The sequence below is a fragment of the Acartia tonsa genome, chromosome 11 (assembly GCF_053477335.1).
Source record: "Acartia tonsa isolate MP-2025a chromosome 11, ASM5347733v1, whole genome shotgun sequence".
Taxonomy (NCBI): Eukaryota; Metazoa; Arthropoda; class Copepoda; order Calanoida; family Acartiidae; genus Acartia; species Acartia tonsa.
The window spans coordinates 7,760,517-7,780,402 of NC_137270.1; the positions used below are offsets into that span (position 1 = coordinate 7,760,517).

At 32.5% G+C, this 19,886-nt stretch overlaps 1 protein-coding gene across 2 annotated transcripts in view; it reads left to right on the plus strand.

The window, feature by feature from the left end:
* The first annotated feature begins 3,471 nt into the window (after positions 1–3,471).
* Positions 3,472–19,886, plus strand: part of LOC145332868 (bestrophin-1-like) — a 39,631-nt gene continuing 23,216 nt past the window's right edge. The window contains exons 1-3 of one of the 2 annotated variants that reach the window (XM_080177958.1): positions 3,472–3,558; positions 5,740–5,829; positions 7,636–7,684. In XM_080177958.1, coding sequence (XP_080034084.1) covers positions 5,741–5,829; positions 7,636–7,684 — 138 coding nt within the window. In that variant the 5' untranslated portion in view covers positions 3,472–3,558; position 5,740. Of the gene's footprint in view, positions 3,559–4,988; positions 5,050–5,739; positions 5,830–7,635; positions 7,685–19,886 lie in introns of those variants that run through there. The other variant, XM_080177957.1, reaches the window with a different exon arrangement.

A 19,886-nucleotide genomic window follows, 5' to 3' on the forward strand; every position in this document is an offset into this window, starting at 1 on the left:
TAACCCAATTTCTTATTTTAGATTTTAAAACAATAAAAAAAAAATTTGGGGGGGGGATTTTTCATTTTTTTTTTGGGGGGGGGGGGTGTCCCACCCCCTAAGAAAATATATATAAATCTTCCCGGGACATATGAGAAGCTACCCTGTTAAGGGGAACCCGATCGGTTCAGCGGTTAGCGAGATCCTTCGGTACAGACACACAAACACACAGACATCCTGTTACTTTAGTATAAGGATAGATCTAATCATAGGGCTTCAGCAAGAACATGTTGCTATGTAGCCCTGGTGTTAGATGACAAACTTAATAGACCCTTTGATTTCATGCCTATTGTCTTAAAAGCTTTTATAAAAATGGTAATAATTTGATGCTCTAGTTATGAGCCAATGCATTCCTTACTACTGTTACACCCCACTAATTCTTATATCCACGATTTTGATTGATTTATTGATTTATGTTAATTAAGATCTCGTCTAGTTGGCTACTGTGCTTAAGGATAAGACAATGGCCGATAAATTGATAATACCAATAATGATACACAAAATTTGCAATTATGTAGATAAGTGGTTGAAACGATTATAAACTCAACTTAGATAACCAACAAATCAAAATTTAAAAAAAAATTCCACTAAAGTTGTGAAACCATCGAAATAGAAAACGGTATAAAACTTTGGGGACTTTGTCCCCCATCTCTCTTCTGGTGGTCTGAGAAGCTTAGTACTTGTCCAAGGCAGCTTTTAGTTTGACACAAACAAAACAAGTTTTATGCTTTAAAGTATTGCTGCAAAAAAAAATTCCCTTACCATTAAAAAAATCGTAGTATGGTGTTCATTAAATAAAGTTTATATAACTAATACTACTCATTTTTAATGTAGCCTCATTCTATATTCCAATGTAGGCGCTTCAATTAAGAGAAAAATTACCGCCGCGCATTAGAAAATAATAATAACTTCTTTGGCAATATTGTATACAATATTGTGCTGTAATTATCAACAATGAAGAAAAAATGGCCAATCCTTTATGTAAAATTTGATTTAATTTGTGTACATTGTACGGTACACGACCTTTCTCAAGAGACCTTCGGTTACTATAAAGTTGTTTCATGCAATGTAACAAAAATAATGTAGAAGTTCATTAGCAATAGGAGCTAGATGTATAAATTAAATTTTTTATTACAAAAAAAGCAATATTGAATTTTAGGCTTAAGATAGTTAAATATTTTGTAAACAAGGACATTTAGTGTAAATAATGCCAAACTTTAAGAGAGTTAAAGAAGGAGAAAGACAGATAATTAAAAAAAGAACATTTTGTTTCTGAATGAAAAATTATAACGTTAAAAGAAGTTTTGTTAGCCCCGAAATCCAGGCTAACAAAACTAATATTAATTTTATGATTTGATTTTTATAATCGCTGGAAAAAATGTCTAATACGATGTTATGCATGATTTTTCAGTATGGCTCATAACTGTTCTCATCCAGCGGATATAAACAGGTTTCGAAGCCATACCGGAAACAAAATTAAAATTTATTTTATCACCAAAATTTACAACTAATACATTTTGCTTCAGCGTATGGACGCCCATTCTTTACTACAAGTTCCTACTCCGTCAGTCAAACTATTGTAGTTAGTTGGTTGTCTGGAACCAATACAAACTTAGTGACGACTATTAACAATGCCAAGAAAGGAATATTTACACTTTGTTAATAATGTGTATAATAAATTGTAAAAAGTGTATGAAAATTTTTAGGATTTATTGTAAGAAGCCATAAAAGACTCCGTAAAAATAAGTTCAATTGCATTTTTTTCTGGTTAAAAATTAGTTTCTCTTATATTTTATAGTTTTATGTTCTATTTTGAGAATTCCATTTAAATTGAAGTAATTTATCTTAAAAGTATGCATTCTTTTTTAACAGTAATTTTAATATAATTAAGCATTCTTTTGCAAAAGTATTTTTTCTACATTTCGACTACCAATACCGACTATAACCTTATTATATCTATTTCAACAAAATCAAGTATTTTTCGAAGGCAGCTGACAATCATATAAATTTAATTATCTAATATCTTCACCAACAGGGGGATTTAGAATGTACCATATGTAACGCCTATATTTGTTTTGTTTTTTTTTCAAAAATCCGGGGAGGGGGTTCATTTTTTGTGTGGAGGTTTTGGGGATGTCCAAGACTCTATTATTGCTCAAAACCACCGCATGACCAGTATTTGTATTCTCTGAGAAGCACAGCCCTGTCGGTTCAGCGGTTACCAAGATCATAAGCTACAGACAGGCAGACATTGTTCTCCTTTGTATAATAGATTGAAATAAAGTCTGTTTACATCCATTATCTGGATGTGCAGCAAGATTTCTAGATCAAAGGTCGCACCATCACTTAAACACTTAATTTTTAATTGGATTTGTAATGAACAAAAAATCTTCCAAAATATTTGTAAAAATTTATTAATAGTTATTTCTCGCATCGTATTGTAAACGGCTTTCCGCGGATATAGAATGTACAATTATGGGATTAAAACTAGTTTTTTTAGCCCCGAGGTGCCGAAGTCACCTGCTAAAAAACTGGTTTTAATCTTATGATTGTACATTTTTATATTCGTAGAAAGCTGGATATAATACAATGCTAGACATAGTTTTTTCGTATGGATGAGAACCGGTTCCTATCCACCGGATTCGAATGAATACGAGAAATTTGATTTAAATATTTAACTTTTGTTCTACATTGACATCTGAAGAGAACAGACATGCTCAAAACAACATTCAATGTCTGAATAAATATGTGAAGTATATATTCTGTTTGTGAGTTAACCCCTTATAGCTCTTAGTGCCTGTATTTATAAAAAGTTTTTAGATGGATTCCTTCTTCACTGACTCAATAGCAGACTAGCCCTGCATAAGAAATACAGCGTGGCCACATTTTTAGTATACTGAAAATATTCAGTATTCTTCAGTATTTGGAGATTGGGGGTTCAGTATTTTCAGTAAATACTGAATATTCAGTATTTGAAAATTTTATTCAGTATTTTTCAGTTTTTGGAAATTTTCATGATTCAGTATTTTCATTATTTCTTAAATTCCAAAATTTTTTGCATAAATAAGATGTTTTCTCAAGTAGTTGATGTCAGATTTTTTTCAGCGCTTCGCGCCTCACTTTACTTTCCTTTAAATTACCCTATAACTTTGTACATTAATTTTGCTTTTTTATGGTAATCATAGACGTCCAGGGGGGGGGGGGGGTAAAGTGGCGATTACATTGGGTATCAGTATTTTTTTGGTTGTGGCCACACTGGAAATATTCTTTCTGCCCAATTTTAAGAGTCAAAGCTAATAAAGTAAATTTTAGTAGTAAGTTTATTTTGTCTGAAGCTTAAGATTTCTTTAATAACAGAACTGAATGAGGTCTGCATTTCAGGTAAGCTTAACATGATTTTAGATCTACATATTTTTCGGTCTTATTTTTGTTAGAATTGTTAAATGTTTCAGAGATTAAATCAGAGCAAAATAATGAAAATGTTTTTGGACAGAGGCAATATGGTGAGAGACCATAAAGGTAATTTTTCTTTATTAACTAGTTAAAGAGAAGCCGCAACCGTGGCTCAACACGTAGCGCATCCGCTCGTCGTCGGGTAGGTGATAGGTTCGAATCTCAGGCCGACATCGCGTCATAACTAAAGACGTTAAAAATGGTTCCTACTGCTGCTATGTCAGATGCCGACATAAATAGTTAGAGTAGGGGGAATGCCTTGGCCCAAAACAGGCGCAACTTTTTACCATGCACAGTTGGGACTTCTCAGACAAAGGTCGTGCATCACAGAGAGTTGGCTGTCTGTTGGATGTTATTTAACCTAATATCTTTGGGTGTTTGGACATAGAAGGGTGCGTAACAGTCATCCTTAGTTCTCCTGGATTGCTGGACCAGGACCTAGACAGTACACCAAGTCGAAAAGGTCCTGGACTGTAATCCCGCAAGTACGAGGTAATCTACTAGGTAAAGAGAAGCTAAGCTACTAAGGATGTTCTCCCCTCTTACTGGATGAACTAACTGACCCAGTGTTTCGGAGCAGGAGCCGTGGAGCCGCCATATTTTGCCGGAGCTGTAATTTTCGTTCAAGCCTTTTACAATTCCAGTGACAGATCTTAACAATCTTCAAAATTCTCTTGAAACAGCCCAACAGTTTCAAATTTATTTGTGGTTTCACTAAAAATGACTTGTCGAGCATAGAATAAATTGTGCTTTGTTCTATGTTTTATTGGGTAGGGGTTAAGGAAGCGGATAATGAGTTTGGTAAACACGAATTATAGTTCTAGTGGGTGAACCCTGTTGTAATACATAAAAGTCGTGTTTTCTGAATGCATTATTAGAACAAGCAAAGTTCTATTTTCAGAGAGATATTAAAAAGATTATTTTACCATTACAATAATTTAGAAGGTAACGTTTAAGCTTTTTATTTTGAGGAGAGTTAAATGGGGGGTCTCAAAGGTTTGAGGGAGGTAATCAAATGTACTTTTAAAATATTTGAGGGGGGTGAAAGGTGTTTCAATGTTTGGGGGTATAGTAAACATCTTCAATTATCATATCATTATATAATCATAGGTATTTATATAGTTGGGGTATGTCCGTACCTCTAGTTGAAGAAGTGTATAGACTTTTTTTTCTTGTTGGTTTCATTAAACTTCTATCTACAAATTTTACTGCATATTCAAGTAGTGGCGTTCACAGGGCTTTGCACTTGCTTATTCCCTTTAACTTAAATGATGAGGGGGGGGGGAGTAAGATTTAGAACCCCACTTATTCATAAATTTATCAAAGCTTGTATATAACCTCTACGATTAGCCCTAACCAAACAAAAAAGATGATTTTTACATACTCGGGGAGGAGGAGGGGGAAGGATTGGTTTGTAAATGCTCCACTAGTATTCGAAGGGACAATGCTAAATTTCTTTTTATGAATGATTTTTTTTCTTGTGAATGGTTGGTTGGTGAGGCATTAGTCAGCTCAAAGTGACGCCACCATTAACATCTAAATAAGGAGTGCTAAAAAGTAACTTACAAAACCACAAAATTTTTCGGTAGCGAAGCTACTCTATAACCGACAGTTCGTCCTTTTGGCTGAATCAGACATTTGATTTTCTCGGCTGCTATGTCAAAGTAACAGAATGTCTATATGTGTCTGTCACTGTCCTACAGAAGGATCTTGCTAACCACTGAACCGATTTGGTTCTCTGAAATCTGATATAGCTAAAATACAATATTTCGCTTTTTTAGATGTTGTAATAATCAAGCGTTCTAGTTGTTAAAAGATCTTTCAGGGAACATAGCAAACACAAATCATTAAGGCTAAATGATGATTCTATATTTTTGCTTGTCTTATTTTAAAATTCGAAGTTATTTTGCTACTGTAAAAAAATTTGCAGAATAGAAATCAATTTTTTTTTTATGGATGCTTAAGCAAAAATGAATTCATTTTAGAATTCTTAGTATATAGCGCAACTATGATATGCTTTTATAAAGCGAAGTTATACTATAATTAGGATTTGTATGTTTTTAACAATTTTAAGCACTAGGAACTATGCCCCAAGGTAAATTATAAAATCAAATTTAGAATTAAATTTTGTAAAAACAAAATTATGATTTTATTATTTTAATATTTAAGATCCCTATTTACATAATTTTAATTATTCCATGATGTTGAAGGTTCGAACCCACATAAAACCTCATGTTATTTATTTAGAATGTCGAAAGAGTATGAACCCATGCTAAAGTTATCAGAGATAAAAATGAGTTCTGTGGGCTATAGCAAAGGTCAATATTCCAATAAAAGGTAAATATAAATTTCAAGAGCGAAGGGACTCTACAAGAAATAAATATTAGTCTGTCGACCTCCTTAATTTATATAAACAAAATTACCCTTCTGTAGATCAAAATTATTCGTTGAAAAGTTTAAAACTAACTAATCATAACAAAAAGTTTTGGACAACGAATAAGATAACATGTTATTAAAACATTGGGTATTAGCATGATATTATTTTTTGTCTCTTGACAGCCCTATTAAAAAAATATTAGACTCGAGTGTTTGTTCATTCTAAAATTTGTAAACCCATATTTTTACCAAATATAGTATTACAACTATACATATTAGGATATTTCTGCTTGTAAATGGCTTTAAGCAAGGATGATAACAACGGTAGGACAAAAGAACATTAACACTTAGAGTGTCAAAGATGAATAAACAGAATATAAATGTATAAAAGTCGAAACACATTGCTGAAAAACTGCTTAAATACAGGATAATGTTTACGGACATACTTACATTTTTAGGACTTGATTATAGATATGCTTTGCTTAGGTAAATCATTCTACCTCGGTGTCCTAGATATCAGTATTCCAAAAATCAGACCAATCGGATAATTTTATCACATAAAAATTTGTTGTTAAAAAAGTTGAAAATCAACATGTTTAAAATGAACGTACGGACATTCTGGTAAAGATTAAGAGTTGCTACACTTTCTAATTCGTACCTAACTACTACAGTAATCACTATGCAATGCTTGAAACCGATAGGACAATTCTATCATGACTAAAATAACGAAAAGAGCTTACCGTAACAGACGGACGGACCGACCTTAATTATAGAAAAGCTTAGCTTTTAACAAGGATATGGCAACGTAATAAAACCTTTTTTACCAGTCAGATATATTGATGAATAGTAAAGATTGCTTTTATACCTATTTTCATGAAAAATGAAAAAAATTTTGAGGCAAATTAATTTTACCTTTCGGGTTTCATATCCTTTCCTGAAATCCTAATATTGATATTTGCACACAGACAGACACACTTTTTATTCATATGTAGAGTAGGTTCGTTCCTTTAAATATAATAAAATATATGCCCTACCCATATTTATTCAAATTCTTAGAAACTAAGAAACTTTTTTTACAAAGCAAACAAATTGAAAAGAAATTTTGCAAAAAAATTCCTAACACTGCAGTGCACTGAGGGATTTGACAATGGCCGATGAATGGATGTACAACCCTTAATGATGATACACAAAATTACCCCTTCTGTAGATTACAATTAGCGGTTGAATGAAACGTTTGGACACTGAACTTAATGAACCAACCAATCAAAATAGAATAAAAGTCCCCAAAGTTGTAGAGCTAACGAATAAGAATATGTTATTTCATAACTTTGGGGACTCGTGTAATAAACAGCCCAATGTCTCCTCCCTCGCTTCCTAACACTAGTTAGAATATTTTAGTTAACAGTTCTACAAAAAATCACGAAACCCTATTAAGTATCTGGTGGTATATTTTGTTTTTGTCATGTAAGTGAAGAGGGGTGGGAGAGAAGGGGAGGAAAAAGGGAAGAGGGTTGTGGGGAAATTTTCCTTTAGAGTTGTTAGTCAGAATATCATTCCCTTGTCACTGCTCTTTATCAATCTCCGTCGGTACGTCTATCTAATAACGCAATAGAAATTACTCCATGTTTTTTTGCTTCTATTTGGGAATTAAGTGTAGTTTTATGTGTCATGTTTTTTATTGTCAAAATTTTGTACAGGTCCCAGGTATATTCATGTGCATGCCCAAATATTTTGAAATTCATTTTTAAATTTAGTTTCAACATTTAGGTACTTGTGGACAAAGGGTAGCCCGTCAGGATGGTATTCTTACGAAAAGGTATTTCTTTCTTTCACATAAAGGTCCCGTTGAGAAATGATACCCCCCTTATTTTTAAAATATATTGAAAATAAAGTGGGGGCGAGGGGTTCTCCTATGTGAAGCTACATAACCAAATAAACAAACTATAAAATAAATGGTTGGGACGTCTCGCTGGTCCCGAGGAGCTAGATTTGTTAGTGTCACCTAGCTACAACTCTCACTTACTCGTAGATACAGCAGATTTAACCGTCCCGTCAGAAATATCAATGTATTTTTTAACCCTTTTGTACCATGTTCTAAATTTTAGGTCAGATTGAGACTAAGCTATTTATACTTTTTACACTTAGAGTCAGTCTGCCCTAAAACTATCAGTTTTCCTACTCAAATTCTACTGCCAACCCTTATCCCTGGCCTTCAAAGTTTATTAAACAATTTGTTAGGACGTTATTTCCTCTGGCCTGGGTTTTAACCCAGACGTTTGTTTAATAAGCCAAAAGCGGAGGACATTCTGCTTTACATATTTATTAACAATATTGGGATTAAACCCTAAAATTAAATAAAGAGAAAAAAATCCATTTAAGTTTTAGTATTTTATTTACAGTTCTAAAATTCCAATTTAATTATTAAAAACTATTTCATTACAGGTTTTGTTGCTGTACGAGTTTACATCACAGAGGAACGGGCTTGCTGCAAGATTTAGAAACTGAACCTGAGATAGTGGTACCCCGAAAACTGATGATGTCTTCCCTTGTCTTCTCATATTTATAGACACATCCTAGTGAAAGTTTTAATATGTGGAAGGTGAGCTAACCCTTTTTGTGATATATACTCGAACAATACAGTGAAAATTTTATGGAAAAAATAGCAAAATCACACATTTTATAGAAAAAATATTTAACATACACTATATCTTTACTACTATTTTAAAATTACGGGTTTATCTACAATAATATCTAAATGTTATCATTTTTATTTTTACATGTTAAAAATCACAAGTTTTGATAATCTATTATTATTTGATTGTTATACAATTTATTGATATTTTATATAAGTTTATACCTATCCATTTTCCAAAGAAGAAAAATACACTTTTTGTGGTAAATTTGTTGTTTTATGGAAACGTTTATCAAAGTAGAAAGTGTGTTTGTCTGTCCATTGCAATATGATTTTGTTTGCGCAAAAATAGAAGGTTGTAGCGCGTTTTATTCTAACTAGGCCATTTTAACATATCTGGATAAAACTGGATATAGAAATTGGATAGAGCGAATGTTTTATTTAAATGATTTTCATGTATGTTAAAGTGGAGTGTTCGTCCAAGTCTTTGTTATGTTGGGTGATTTTGTTTTACTTATGTTTTTAGGCCCCGAGAACAAAGACAGGGTCGAGTTCCACGGATTTTACTACTTTATTACTGTTATTTCATAACTTTCTCTTTTTCATAAAGGTCAAAGAAAAGTACTTGTTATTTTATAAAATAATTCTTAGAAACTGTTTTTTGGGTCATATATGACCCATCCTCCCCTCCTTCAGGAAAAGATTGCGTAACCTAGTGATTTTCAGGCTTAAATTCAAAAGGTGGTTTTAATCTTCACTTAAGAGGGTAAAATACTAAAAAGTGTTTTTATTTCGTTTTAATACTTTTTTTTGGTTTTTCTCATGTTTACATAATATTTACAAAATATTCATTAATTTAAAAATGCTCCTTTTTACTTATTCCAATTACGAAGACGATCTTATTAAGGTCGTCTTTTATACCGTAGATGCGCATATTGTTTACTGGAATGCCGCGTATTTTGTTATACTACGTAGCTTTCTCCCACATGGGCTGGTTGGTCCAGTTTACATTATACGCATTCACCGTGAGCACATCATTTTAGTTAAAAATCTATTTTAAGGCATATTATTAGTGAAAATATTAAAAATTGATCTCTGATTAATTATCATATATAAAAATTGAAATAATATTGGTGAAAATATCATATTCATAACATAAATTTTGTTATAATGTATTTTCCATGGCCTCTTATAATATGCCTTGTTTTCATTTCAGTTATTATCAAAAATTTGTTATCCTTTGTTCCACGTTCCACTCAAAGATGGAGTTGCCCTTGGGAGTCTTAGCGACCTTGGGCATCACTCTTCAAGAGTGGAACGTGTTGAATATGTTCGCCCCCCAGTACTTAGAGTCTACACTGGGGGATGGCGATTTGTCTATGGAGGTTAAAGTTATTATGTTGAAGGTAATCTTTTAAATCAATTTATATTAGCTAAAATTTTAGTATTTTGATTAACTATTATGGTTACGTTAAGTATTAAGTGTCTTATTGGGTTGTTTACTATTACATTTTACTTAGATATAAACTTTGCATATTAATAACTCAAATATTTACAGATTTAGGCTTTACTTATTAATTACTTAATATTTACGGTTAGTTACTATCTCATCTATTAAATATTTTGACATCGTTAGTTTACATTAATCATTAATAGGTTATTACACAATATATCATATACTTATAAAATCACTACTACATTTATTTAGGCACTTTCTGTTTTTTCACTATCTTTTTCACTACATCTTTTTGTTTTTTAGAGCCGGTTGAAGAGTTTACACGCACAAGGACTGTCTTGGGTGGCACAAGTCTCAGCGTGCGGTGTGGAGGGAGCCGGAGCCAGCAGCGTGGTTATTGACACGCCCAGCCTGCTAGTCGGGCTGAGTGGCGTGCTCCTTATTTTATTTGCTCTTAAGATGGGTAAGTTTTTTCACTTTTTATAGCGTTATAGTACCTTCATTAATATGATTAAAAACAAAACAAATCAAATAGTTTACTTTATTTTGGTTAAAACTGTTAAACAATACCTGATTTTTGTTTACCAGTTTTTTCCATACTTTATTTTAGACAAGAGAATCGTTTTTTCTTTCCAAATCTTTAGTTTTTTAGAGCAATCTTTTAGTAGTACTTTGTTTTGGATAGAAAGAACGATTTGGGTTATAGAGTAGTTTCGCTTGTTAATTTTAAGTTGCGTAAAATGATGTTATTTTTTCTACAGACTTTTTATTTATTTTATGCCTCATAATTATTTCAAGAAAAGAATAAAGCTTTTGATAATAATAAAATTTGAGAAATTTATACCTGTAAATGCATTTCTGTTTGTTTGTTGTTCCTCTTTTGTCTATTTTCTCTTATTCTTTTGTATAGACTTTTTCTTTTGTTTTTCCTTTGTCGGGTGTGTGGGAGTATGGATATTTTGTCCTTGTTTTTGATTTTCTTAGCTATTGACAGCAATTTTTTCATGTTTCTGTTACTCCCGACTTGGAAATTTGTAGGGCTAGTTTTGATTCCGATTGGTGTTTTAATTGCTAACCATTTTCTCAGGATTGTAGGATTTTTTCTCAGGTTTTCTTCAAGTATTTCCCAACTTTTTTGAATTGTTATATTGTGTTGTAATTTTAGGATGTGCAGTACTTCGTTTAAAATCAAGCTTCTAGATAGGTCTTTTTTCATGTTTATTGTTTCAAAATTTCCTTTTTCATTGTAATCTACGTAAGGTATTTCAGTTTGCCCTTGGAGTTGTAGTAATTCTTCTAATTTGTTTTGGTGTGGGTTGTTTAAGTATTCGTCGGGTTCAGGTATGTAGGTTTCCTCTTCTTCAAACATACAGTCTTGAATTTCTTCCTTGGGAATATTGTCATAGGTGATATAGGCTTCTTTACCACCTTCGGCATATGCCCAGGTAACTGTTGTTTTGTTGTAGATTCTGGGTTTGTCGGACTTCATTAGTTCTTTGATGATTCTCATTCTGAAGTATTCCATGTGTTCTTGCCCAAAATCAATTTCTTTTTCAATCGCTGCATAATATCCATATACACAGGTAAAAACGCCACAATCAAAATTGTTGTTTTGTTGTGGTATGTTTGTTAGTTGTATTATTTGAGCATCTTTGATGTATCCTATGTGTTCTAGATATTTTGCTATATCTTCTAACATTTCTTCTTGGTTGCTGGTACAGTTGATAAGGGAGTTGTAGTGGTAGATGGTATTATTTTTTCTTTCTACTACACATAATGTCCAGTGTTCTTGTTGATGTAGAGGAATGATGGCCTTGTTTGTTTTATTTAACCAATGTTCTACTACCTTTTTCCTCATTATGTTATCGTAGTTAAATCGGGGATCTTTTATTTTGTTTCCAAAATATGTAGATGGCATAGCAATGTTTTTTCCAGAAATTATTTCAATTAGAAAGGCATTTATTATTTCACCTGAGAGTTTCCCTTCAAATATCCCATTACTATCCAGCCTTTCAAGGTCTGCCTGGCAAATTTCAATTTTATTTATTAGAGTTTTGTGCAAATAGGTTTCATTATTCTTTTCTTGTAAGTATATATCCCTGTCAGTATTCAAATATTCTAAAGGATCTGAGCTGTGGACATCTGTCCAGTTGAACCGTATCTCTTCGCCGTAGTATTTTTGGATAGAGTTGGAGCTCCCTTTTAGCTTATTCGCCGGCCCGAAATTGCCTGGGGATAGATTGCCCTTTAACTCATTATCCTGAGATACAAAATTTAATAAGTATTTTGATGTATAATTTCTTTCTTTATCCTTATTGGTAGGAAAGTATACTTTCGGTTCTGGGATGTTATAATCAAACTTCCAGTATAAGGTTTTTTCTCCAGAAGGTGGACGCTCACACTCTTTGAGAGAGTTATTAATTCTCTGTCCAGAGGGTACAATTGTTATTGGTGGGTCCTGTTTCCCTTCGCTTGTGGAGTATTCCATCTAAAATAATAGATTTAATTAGATATGTTATTTTGTTCTCTTTTTTATTACTACGGCTGAAGTTTAGTTTGTTCGAAATATTTGTTAATATTTTTAGCTCAGGTTTCTTTATAATATTTGAATGTAGCATTTTAGACTTTTCAAGAGTTTCTATGTATTTTTTGGTTGTTGTGCATTAAGTGTGTTAAACATTTCACTAATTTACTTCCAATTTATTTAAAATTGCGCAAAGTTTTTTCGTTATTGTTTACACACCATGCCTATGATTTTGTAGTTTTTTAAGTTTGCAGTGTTTTTCCTAAGACAGGCTTTGGGGGCTATTTATTGCTACTAATTGATACTCGGTGCTAGTAGCAGCTTCTTGTGGTCGGCAGATTAAGCAGTTTGCAAAATTTTTTAAGTCTCTTGCTGAGCAAGGACACCACCTAAGTTTTTTATCTGCCCCCACAAAGAAGTTGCTAAAACACGAGTAAGCAATTATGATAGCATTAAAGCCCCCAAAGCTCATCCAGATAAAAATACTCCAACCATAAGTAATCACAAAATCATAGATCATTCCAAAAATATCAGAGAAGCTCTTGGTAAGGATAAAATGCTCTGCCAAGATTTCCGCTGTTATGATAAAATTTGCAATTAATGCCTTGTCCTTACTATAAATACTGCACATTTCATTGCATTCGTAGTACATTTGGTTCGTTAATTCAGTCCTACTTCCTCCAAAAAAATAAAAATGGTAATCACAAGTCCGGTCTATGTCACCAATGCAATCCAGTGATTCGTATTTTAGTTCAGGCCACAAGCAATATATAGAGCTTGCTATAGTAGTAGTTTTAGGGCAGACCATGATAGGGGGAAAAGTTGGGGAGAAAAATACTCTATTCTTTTTCAGCTGCCAAAGCGGCATGACGCCGAATTTCATTGCTTCATAGCGATATCCATAACCTTTGTCCTCTTTAAATAGTAAAAGCCTTTCTTTATAGAAAATTGCACTTTTAATCTCATGTGGACCGATAAGGTCCTGGCAACCGTGAAATAAAGCAGGGTTGATTTGTGTAGAGTCGTCGCCTAAAGGGATTATGTTCATTAAATAGTTATTTAACAAATTTAATTCTTGGGTAATTCTCAGATTTAGTTTTTTCTTAAGTTCCGTATCACTTTGACTATTAAGCACTTCATAAATTCTTTTTACCTTTAGGGTGAATTCTCGTTCTGTTATACTTAACCCTTTTTTGAATTTTATGAATTGATACATACTTACTCCTCGTTGGATGTCAGTCATTGCGTCTAAAAATTCATCTGTTTCTTTACCTTGTTGTTGTTGAGCTTTTTCTAATTCTGCTATTTTGTCCCTTAAATTTTTTACCTCTTGGGTACTTTCACCTTGTGCTTCAATCATATCTTCCAATAATTTTTTAAGCCCAGCTATTTGTACATCTTTATCTGAATTATTGTTTTCTTCAGATCTTACCTGGTTTTGGTTGCCTTGTCCGCTATCTACTTGGACGTTCATGCCACTAAGCGCGTCGCTAGTTTGTCTTTTACTCACCAGATGGCTTATTATTTCCTCTTTGCTACTTACTTCGGCTAGTAACCTTACATTTTCTAAACTTGAAGCTGTGTTTTCTTTATTTATTTTTTCAAAGCGAGTAGTTAAGGCTTGTAATTCTTCCATTTTACCCTCCAATTCTGATGTTTTAGCTTCTAAATCGTTTTTATATTTATCTCTGTCTTTCTCAGTTTGTCTTATAATGTCTTTATTTTTGGATTCCTCATTTTCTAGTTCTTTTACTGCGTCCCTACTCTCTCGTAAGTCTTTAAGTGTATTCGTAAGATTTTCTGTAACTTTCTGTATTTCCCTTTCTAGTTTTGTCCTTAAATCCTCTATGTCTTTTTTAAATTTCTCTTCCATTTCGTCTTTTTGTCTAGACAAAGTGTCATATTCTCTCTCTTTAATGTCTAACTCATTTTTACTCTTTTTTTCACAGTTTTTTAGTTCATCTACTCTTTCTCTCAATCTTTCTATTTCTTTATTAATATCATTTTCTTTATTTTTCTCTCTTTCCATTTCTGTAATTTTGTCGTCTAATTCTTCTCTTTTCTTTTCAGCTATCTCTTTTTCTAGTTTCAGTCTATCATATTTGTTAGTCAATTTATCTAGATTTTCTCTCAACTTATTCTTTTGCCTTTTTAGTAATGCTATCTCTTTATCCTTATCTTCTATTTCACCCTTATAATGAGATACATCAAATTCAAACCATGATATTTGTTCTTCTAGCCTACTTATAGCTGATTCATGAATTTTAATTTGTTTATCTGCTTCATATTTCCCTCTACTTAATGCATTATAATTATTATTCAAACCTTCATAATTCCTATTTGCTACTTCTAGTTTAAATGTTTCTGCGGCCAGATCAGTTTCTGCTTTATTTTTTAGATTTTCTAAACTATATATTTTACCTCTTAGTTCTATAACCTGGGATTGAGCTTCGTCTCTTTCTTTCTCTGAATTTTGCTTACCTGTTGTTTCTGTTTCCAGTCGGTTCTCTAAACTGACTTTTAAATTACCGATTCTTGCTATCTCATTATCTTTTTCTGTTACCTGAGATTCGAAAGTATCTCTTTGTCTTTTTATTATTTCTAACTCTTCGTTAACTAATTTTAAATCATTATCTTTACTAGTTACCTGCTGTTTATATCCATCTCTAGCGCCTATGACCGTCTGTAGGTTGCTTTCCAGGTCCTGGCTTTTAGTAATAAATGGCGTGGCATAATTTAATTGACTCTGTATTTCTGTTACCTGATCTGTTAAAGTCTCTATCTTTTTATTTTCTTCTGTTAAAATGGCTATGGCTCCCTTGGCCTCCCTTAGATTTTGTTCTAGGTTAATATGTTCTGGATTATAGCAATTACCAGTGTGGTCTTCTTGTTTTACCTGTAACAAATTACTTTGGTCTGTTAACCTATTTTGGGGGGCTTGGGTTCCTACTGTACTGGGAGGTGTAATTGTGTCTCCTATATTACCTGCATTATCTGGTGAATCAGAGGTTGGTGTATCAATATTTTCATTTTTTACCTGATTGTTAAGATTTTCTAATCCATTAGGGACATTTTCCACATTTTCATTAGATTGGTCTAATCCTTGGTCAAAATTATTTACCTGTTGTGTGGGTGTGACATTATTTACTTGATCCATATTTTCGCTACTGTTTTCTATTGGGGGGTCATTATTATTCTGTAAATTATTTAAATCTAAATTGTTTTCCTCATCCTGTACATTATCTGAGGTATCATTATCTATGTTTCCCTGTTGGTTGTTAATTGCAGGGGGTCTTCTAGTTCCACCATACCTGTCCGTGAACCATTCTTTAAAAGTGTCATCTGGCATGGCAGTCATTCCCAATACTTCACATACCTTTTTTATTACCTTTGCTTTAAGTATTTTTTTCCTGTAATTCGTGGGTATGTCCCAGTTTGCTTTATGAATAAGATTTCCTAGTTGTCCTTTTTCCCTTACCTGGTCGATTGAGCTATAGATCTGGATACTAATTATCCTTTGATCCTCTATTGACCTATCCCTGTATAAAGTGGGAATTTCTTGGTCATAAATAATGTCATAGACTCGGAGCATTGGCAAAAGGGGATATTCCATGCGTGGTTTTTTAGTAACAGGGTCATTTCGATTGTCATTATCGGGTCGAGGTCTTTTAGTAGGAAAATGCATAGGTGTGTCTGTGCTAGAAAGATCATTATTTGTTTGTCTTTTTTTGCGAGCTGATTGTTCATTAGATGTTCCTTGTGTATTAGTTATCATATCGTCTAATTCTATTATTAGATTTTCTAAATTTGCTAAGTGACATTTTACTGTTCCTTCTTCTATCCTGTTCAATGTTTTGTCCAAGTTTAAATATCCTATAGCTATATCCCTTACTGCCTCAGGTGCCTCCCTGTTTGTTTGTCCAAAAAATATTTCCAGTTTCCTAGCCCATCCTACATTTACTTGTTCTGAGAATATTTTCTTTAGCAAATTTCCCCCAAGAATATCTAGGCTAAGGGTGACATTATCGGCATAGTAGGAGTTATATTTTAGGACTGGGAGGTAATGACTTTCGGAAAGATACCTTTTTTGATTATCCTGTAAGGCTTCATTTCCTCTCGTCAAAATTGTTAACACAAGTAGGAGGGAATACATTCCTAAAATGATTTTTAATTGTTTTATTTTAAGGAAACATCTTTTTTAGAACTTTCAGCTTACAAAATTTTAGTTTTTATTGTCATCATAGAGTTTTTTTAAGTGTTGTGTAGCAGTTTGGTGTGGATTAAAATCTTTCTGAGTTAATCTAAAAAGATAATCAGCCCAAATATGGTTGTATTCTCTTTTTAGATGTAAACCATTATCGTTTCCGTCTAGGATATATTTAAGAATTATACGCTGAGCCTTTTTGTTCGTACAAAGATTTTTAAATGAGAACTCAAAGTTTTTCTTTGTCAATTTCTTAATTAGATCCATGTCGTTAACGAAAATGTCTTTCAGTTTTAATCTTGTAATGAAATAATTCAATAGGTGTTTTATGCTTATTACATTTACTATTTTGACTCCTTTTATTGTGAATTCTTTTTGTATTTTAATTTGTTGTGTGTTAATTTCATCCTGAGTTAGTTTATGATCTTGTCTAATGTGTGTTTGGTTTTGACAGCACGTGAAAATAAAACGAGGCAGGGTGGGCAAAATGATGATTTTTTCCGATAGTTCTTCTCCAGATACGCCTATGTCTTTATATTGATTAATAATGAAATTGATTAGCGAGGTCATATCTGTATAATATCTACTTTGTTTTGACTCATCAAATGCAGAATTGGTCATGGGATTACAATGTTTATCTCGTGTTCTATTTTCGTAAAGACTATTGCCAGTTAAATTAATGTATACTTTCGAGTCCTTGGTCAGACTTTTCTTAAAATTTGTAAAGAAATCTTTTTTCTGTTGTATTTTTTCTGGCCTGTGAGTGTTGAGATATAAGTATTGTACATTTGTTAAAAAGAAATATACAAAATTCATTTTTACTAACCTATTTCTTATTCTGTTAAGATAAGACCCTCCTATAATTATGTCTCCCATTTTCTTGAATTCTTATGTCTGTCCAAGAACTGAAAAATATATTTTAATCTTTGCTGAGTTTTTAATAGATATTATATATAATTTATTGTTTTTATTCAGGGGCTTTATTCTCTACTATTATATTAACTGCCATATTTTATTTTCAGTTTTGTCGAAGAAGCAGTTGGAGAGGTTATGTAGGTGGGTCATAGACATGTTTTTTAATCATGTCTTGGCCCGCCTACGCGGCGTGGAGAGGCGAGGCGACGTCGAGATTGGAGTGGCGGAGGAGCCTGAAGAAGTAGAGGAGGGGCGATGCCGTATTATGTAATTATTAAGTAAGTATTTCTTAACTTTTTATGTCTTAGGTCTATAGTTTCGTGGATAAGTCCCTGATTTTTATTTAGTGTTTCTACAAAACAGAAAAATATTTACATTCTTTTTATTTCTCAATTTTTTACCTTTGTATTTGTCTATAAGTATTTGTTCTTATTTTACTCTTTTTGTTGATTTTAATCTAGTTTTTTGTTTCTAATTTTCTCTTTTAATTTTAGATTGTTTGATGGATCTTTTGAGATCCGATGTTGTTTTTATATCCAGCCGTCTTTTCTGGGCTTTTTTCTGGAGATCTGGTGTTGTTTTTATATTCAACCGTCTTATCTGGGCTGTTTTTTCTCTGCTCCTCAGTTAATCGGTGAGTTTAGCTTAGTTAAGTTTTGTGTGAAAAAATGGCTAATGAAACGATGTTGTATCATTACGATTATGATGATATGTTCCAAGGGGTTAGTGATTCCCCTTGGGACCTTTTTTATTGTAATGTTAGTTCCGTGAGAGAGATTATTTGCGGGTAATGTTTTCTTGATTTATTTTATTTTCTTTCTTGATTGATTGGATATTTTCTCTGTGATTAGGGTTTTTTTCTTAAAATTTTTGTTTCTGACTTATGTTTTTATTTATTTTTTATTTATTTTGATTTATTTATTTTCATTATTTTATTTATTTTAGATCTGGTGTTCCTCCTAATGTTTCGGATTTGACTGTCAAGTCTATGAGCGGTTCGAGTGCGAACGAAGTTCTGCAGGATTTGATTTCCGCTTTTGTCCCGCCGGCTAATCAAGGAGTAATGCTGGCGGGTTGTGTGGTTTCTCTATGGTTTTTTGCTGCTTTTTTGGTAAGTAATTATTTTCGGCTAGTTGGGATTTGTGCAATGTTCTTTCGTGAGTGTGAACTACCCAAGGGGTTAGATTACTACATACGCTCTTTCACAGGCTAGCTACTTCCTTAATTTTTTAGTGAGCATAGTAAACTAGTTGCGGGATTTTTTAAACTACTTGTAAGCCTCTGTCCAGGATAAATCCCTCACTCGTGTTGGGCATAGTTATTTTTCCCTAAAAACCTTTCGGAAAGTCACTTGGCCAAGTATAACTTATTTTTTATAATGTATGATGTGCCTTTTTTACTTACTTTTTTGCAGTTATTAACCTTTTATTTCGGCTTTTTTATTTTATTTTGCCTTTTATTTTATATTTTAATTTTGTTCGTTTGGAGGAATTATGATCTTTTATGTTTTTTACGATATCCCCCTCTAAAAAAAATTTCTATTTTTTAGAGTTTCTTTATTTGGGTGGGGAGGGATTTGGGTTATTTTTAGTGTTTTATTGTTAAAATAGTTTATTTTTAGTTCTATTTATTTTCTCTTCTGTCCTTTGTGTATAGAGAAATAGGGGGTACATTTTCCCTATTTTTTGTGTTTATGATGTTTGTTTGTGAGTTCTATTTTTAATTCCTTTGTGTTTTGTGTGCGCATGGTTTTGCGCGTCTTAGTGTTGGTTTATAAATTGAAATATTTTGGTTTATTTATTATTCGTGTTTTGTTGTTTGTTGAAAAATGTCTGAAATAGATGAGATTGAAAAGCGTCTTTCTCAGTATACATTCGATGAGGCTTCTGAGCGTTGGGAAGATCTTAGGGAGATTATTTCCTTTTTGAGAACGAGTTTTGATGAGAAAGTTTTGCTTTCTGACCGTAAAGAAATAGATGCAGCTTACGTTTCTGATTTTTCATCACGTCTGGCCTGTCTTTTTAACAAATTTATGATCGTACGCCCCGTTTTTGGCGAGGATTATAGTGATTTTGTTAATAAGATGCGGCCTATATTGGACGAGTATAAAGCTTTAGATGCTGAATTTAAAAATAATTTTGTGTAGTTAATTTTACTGCTAAATAAATGATTTGAATTCATTTAATAATTTTGTTTATTTTCTTGGCGTTGTCCTATTTATTTATTTTGTGTTTGATATTTTAGTTTTTTTCTTGTTTTTGATCTCTTTTTTATTTTCTTTTGTTAT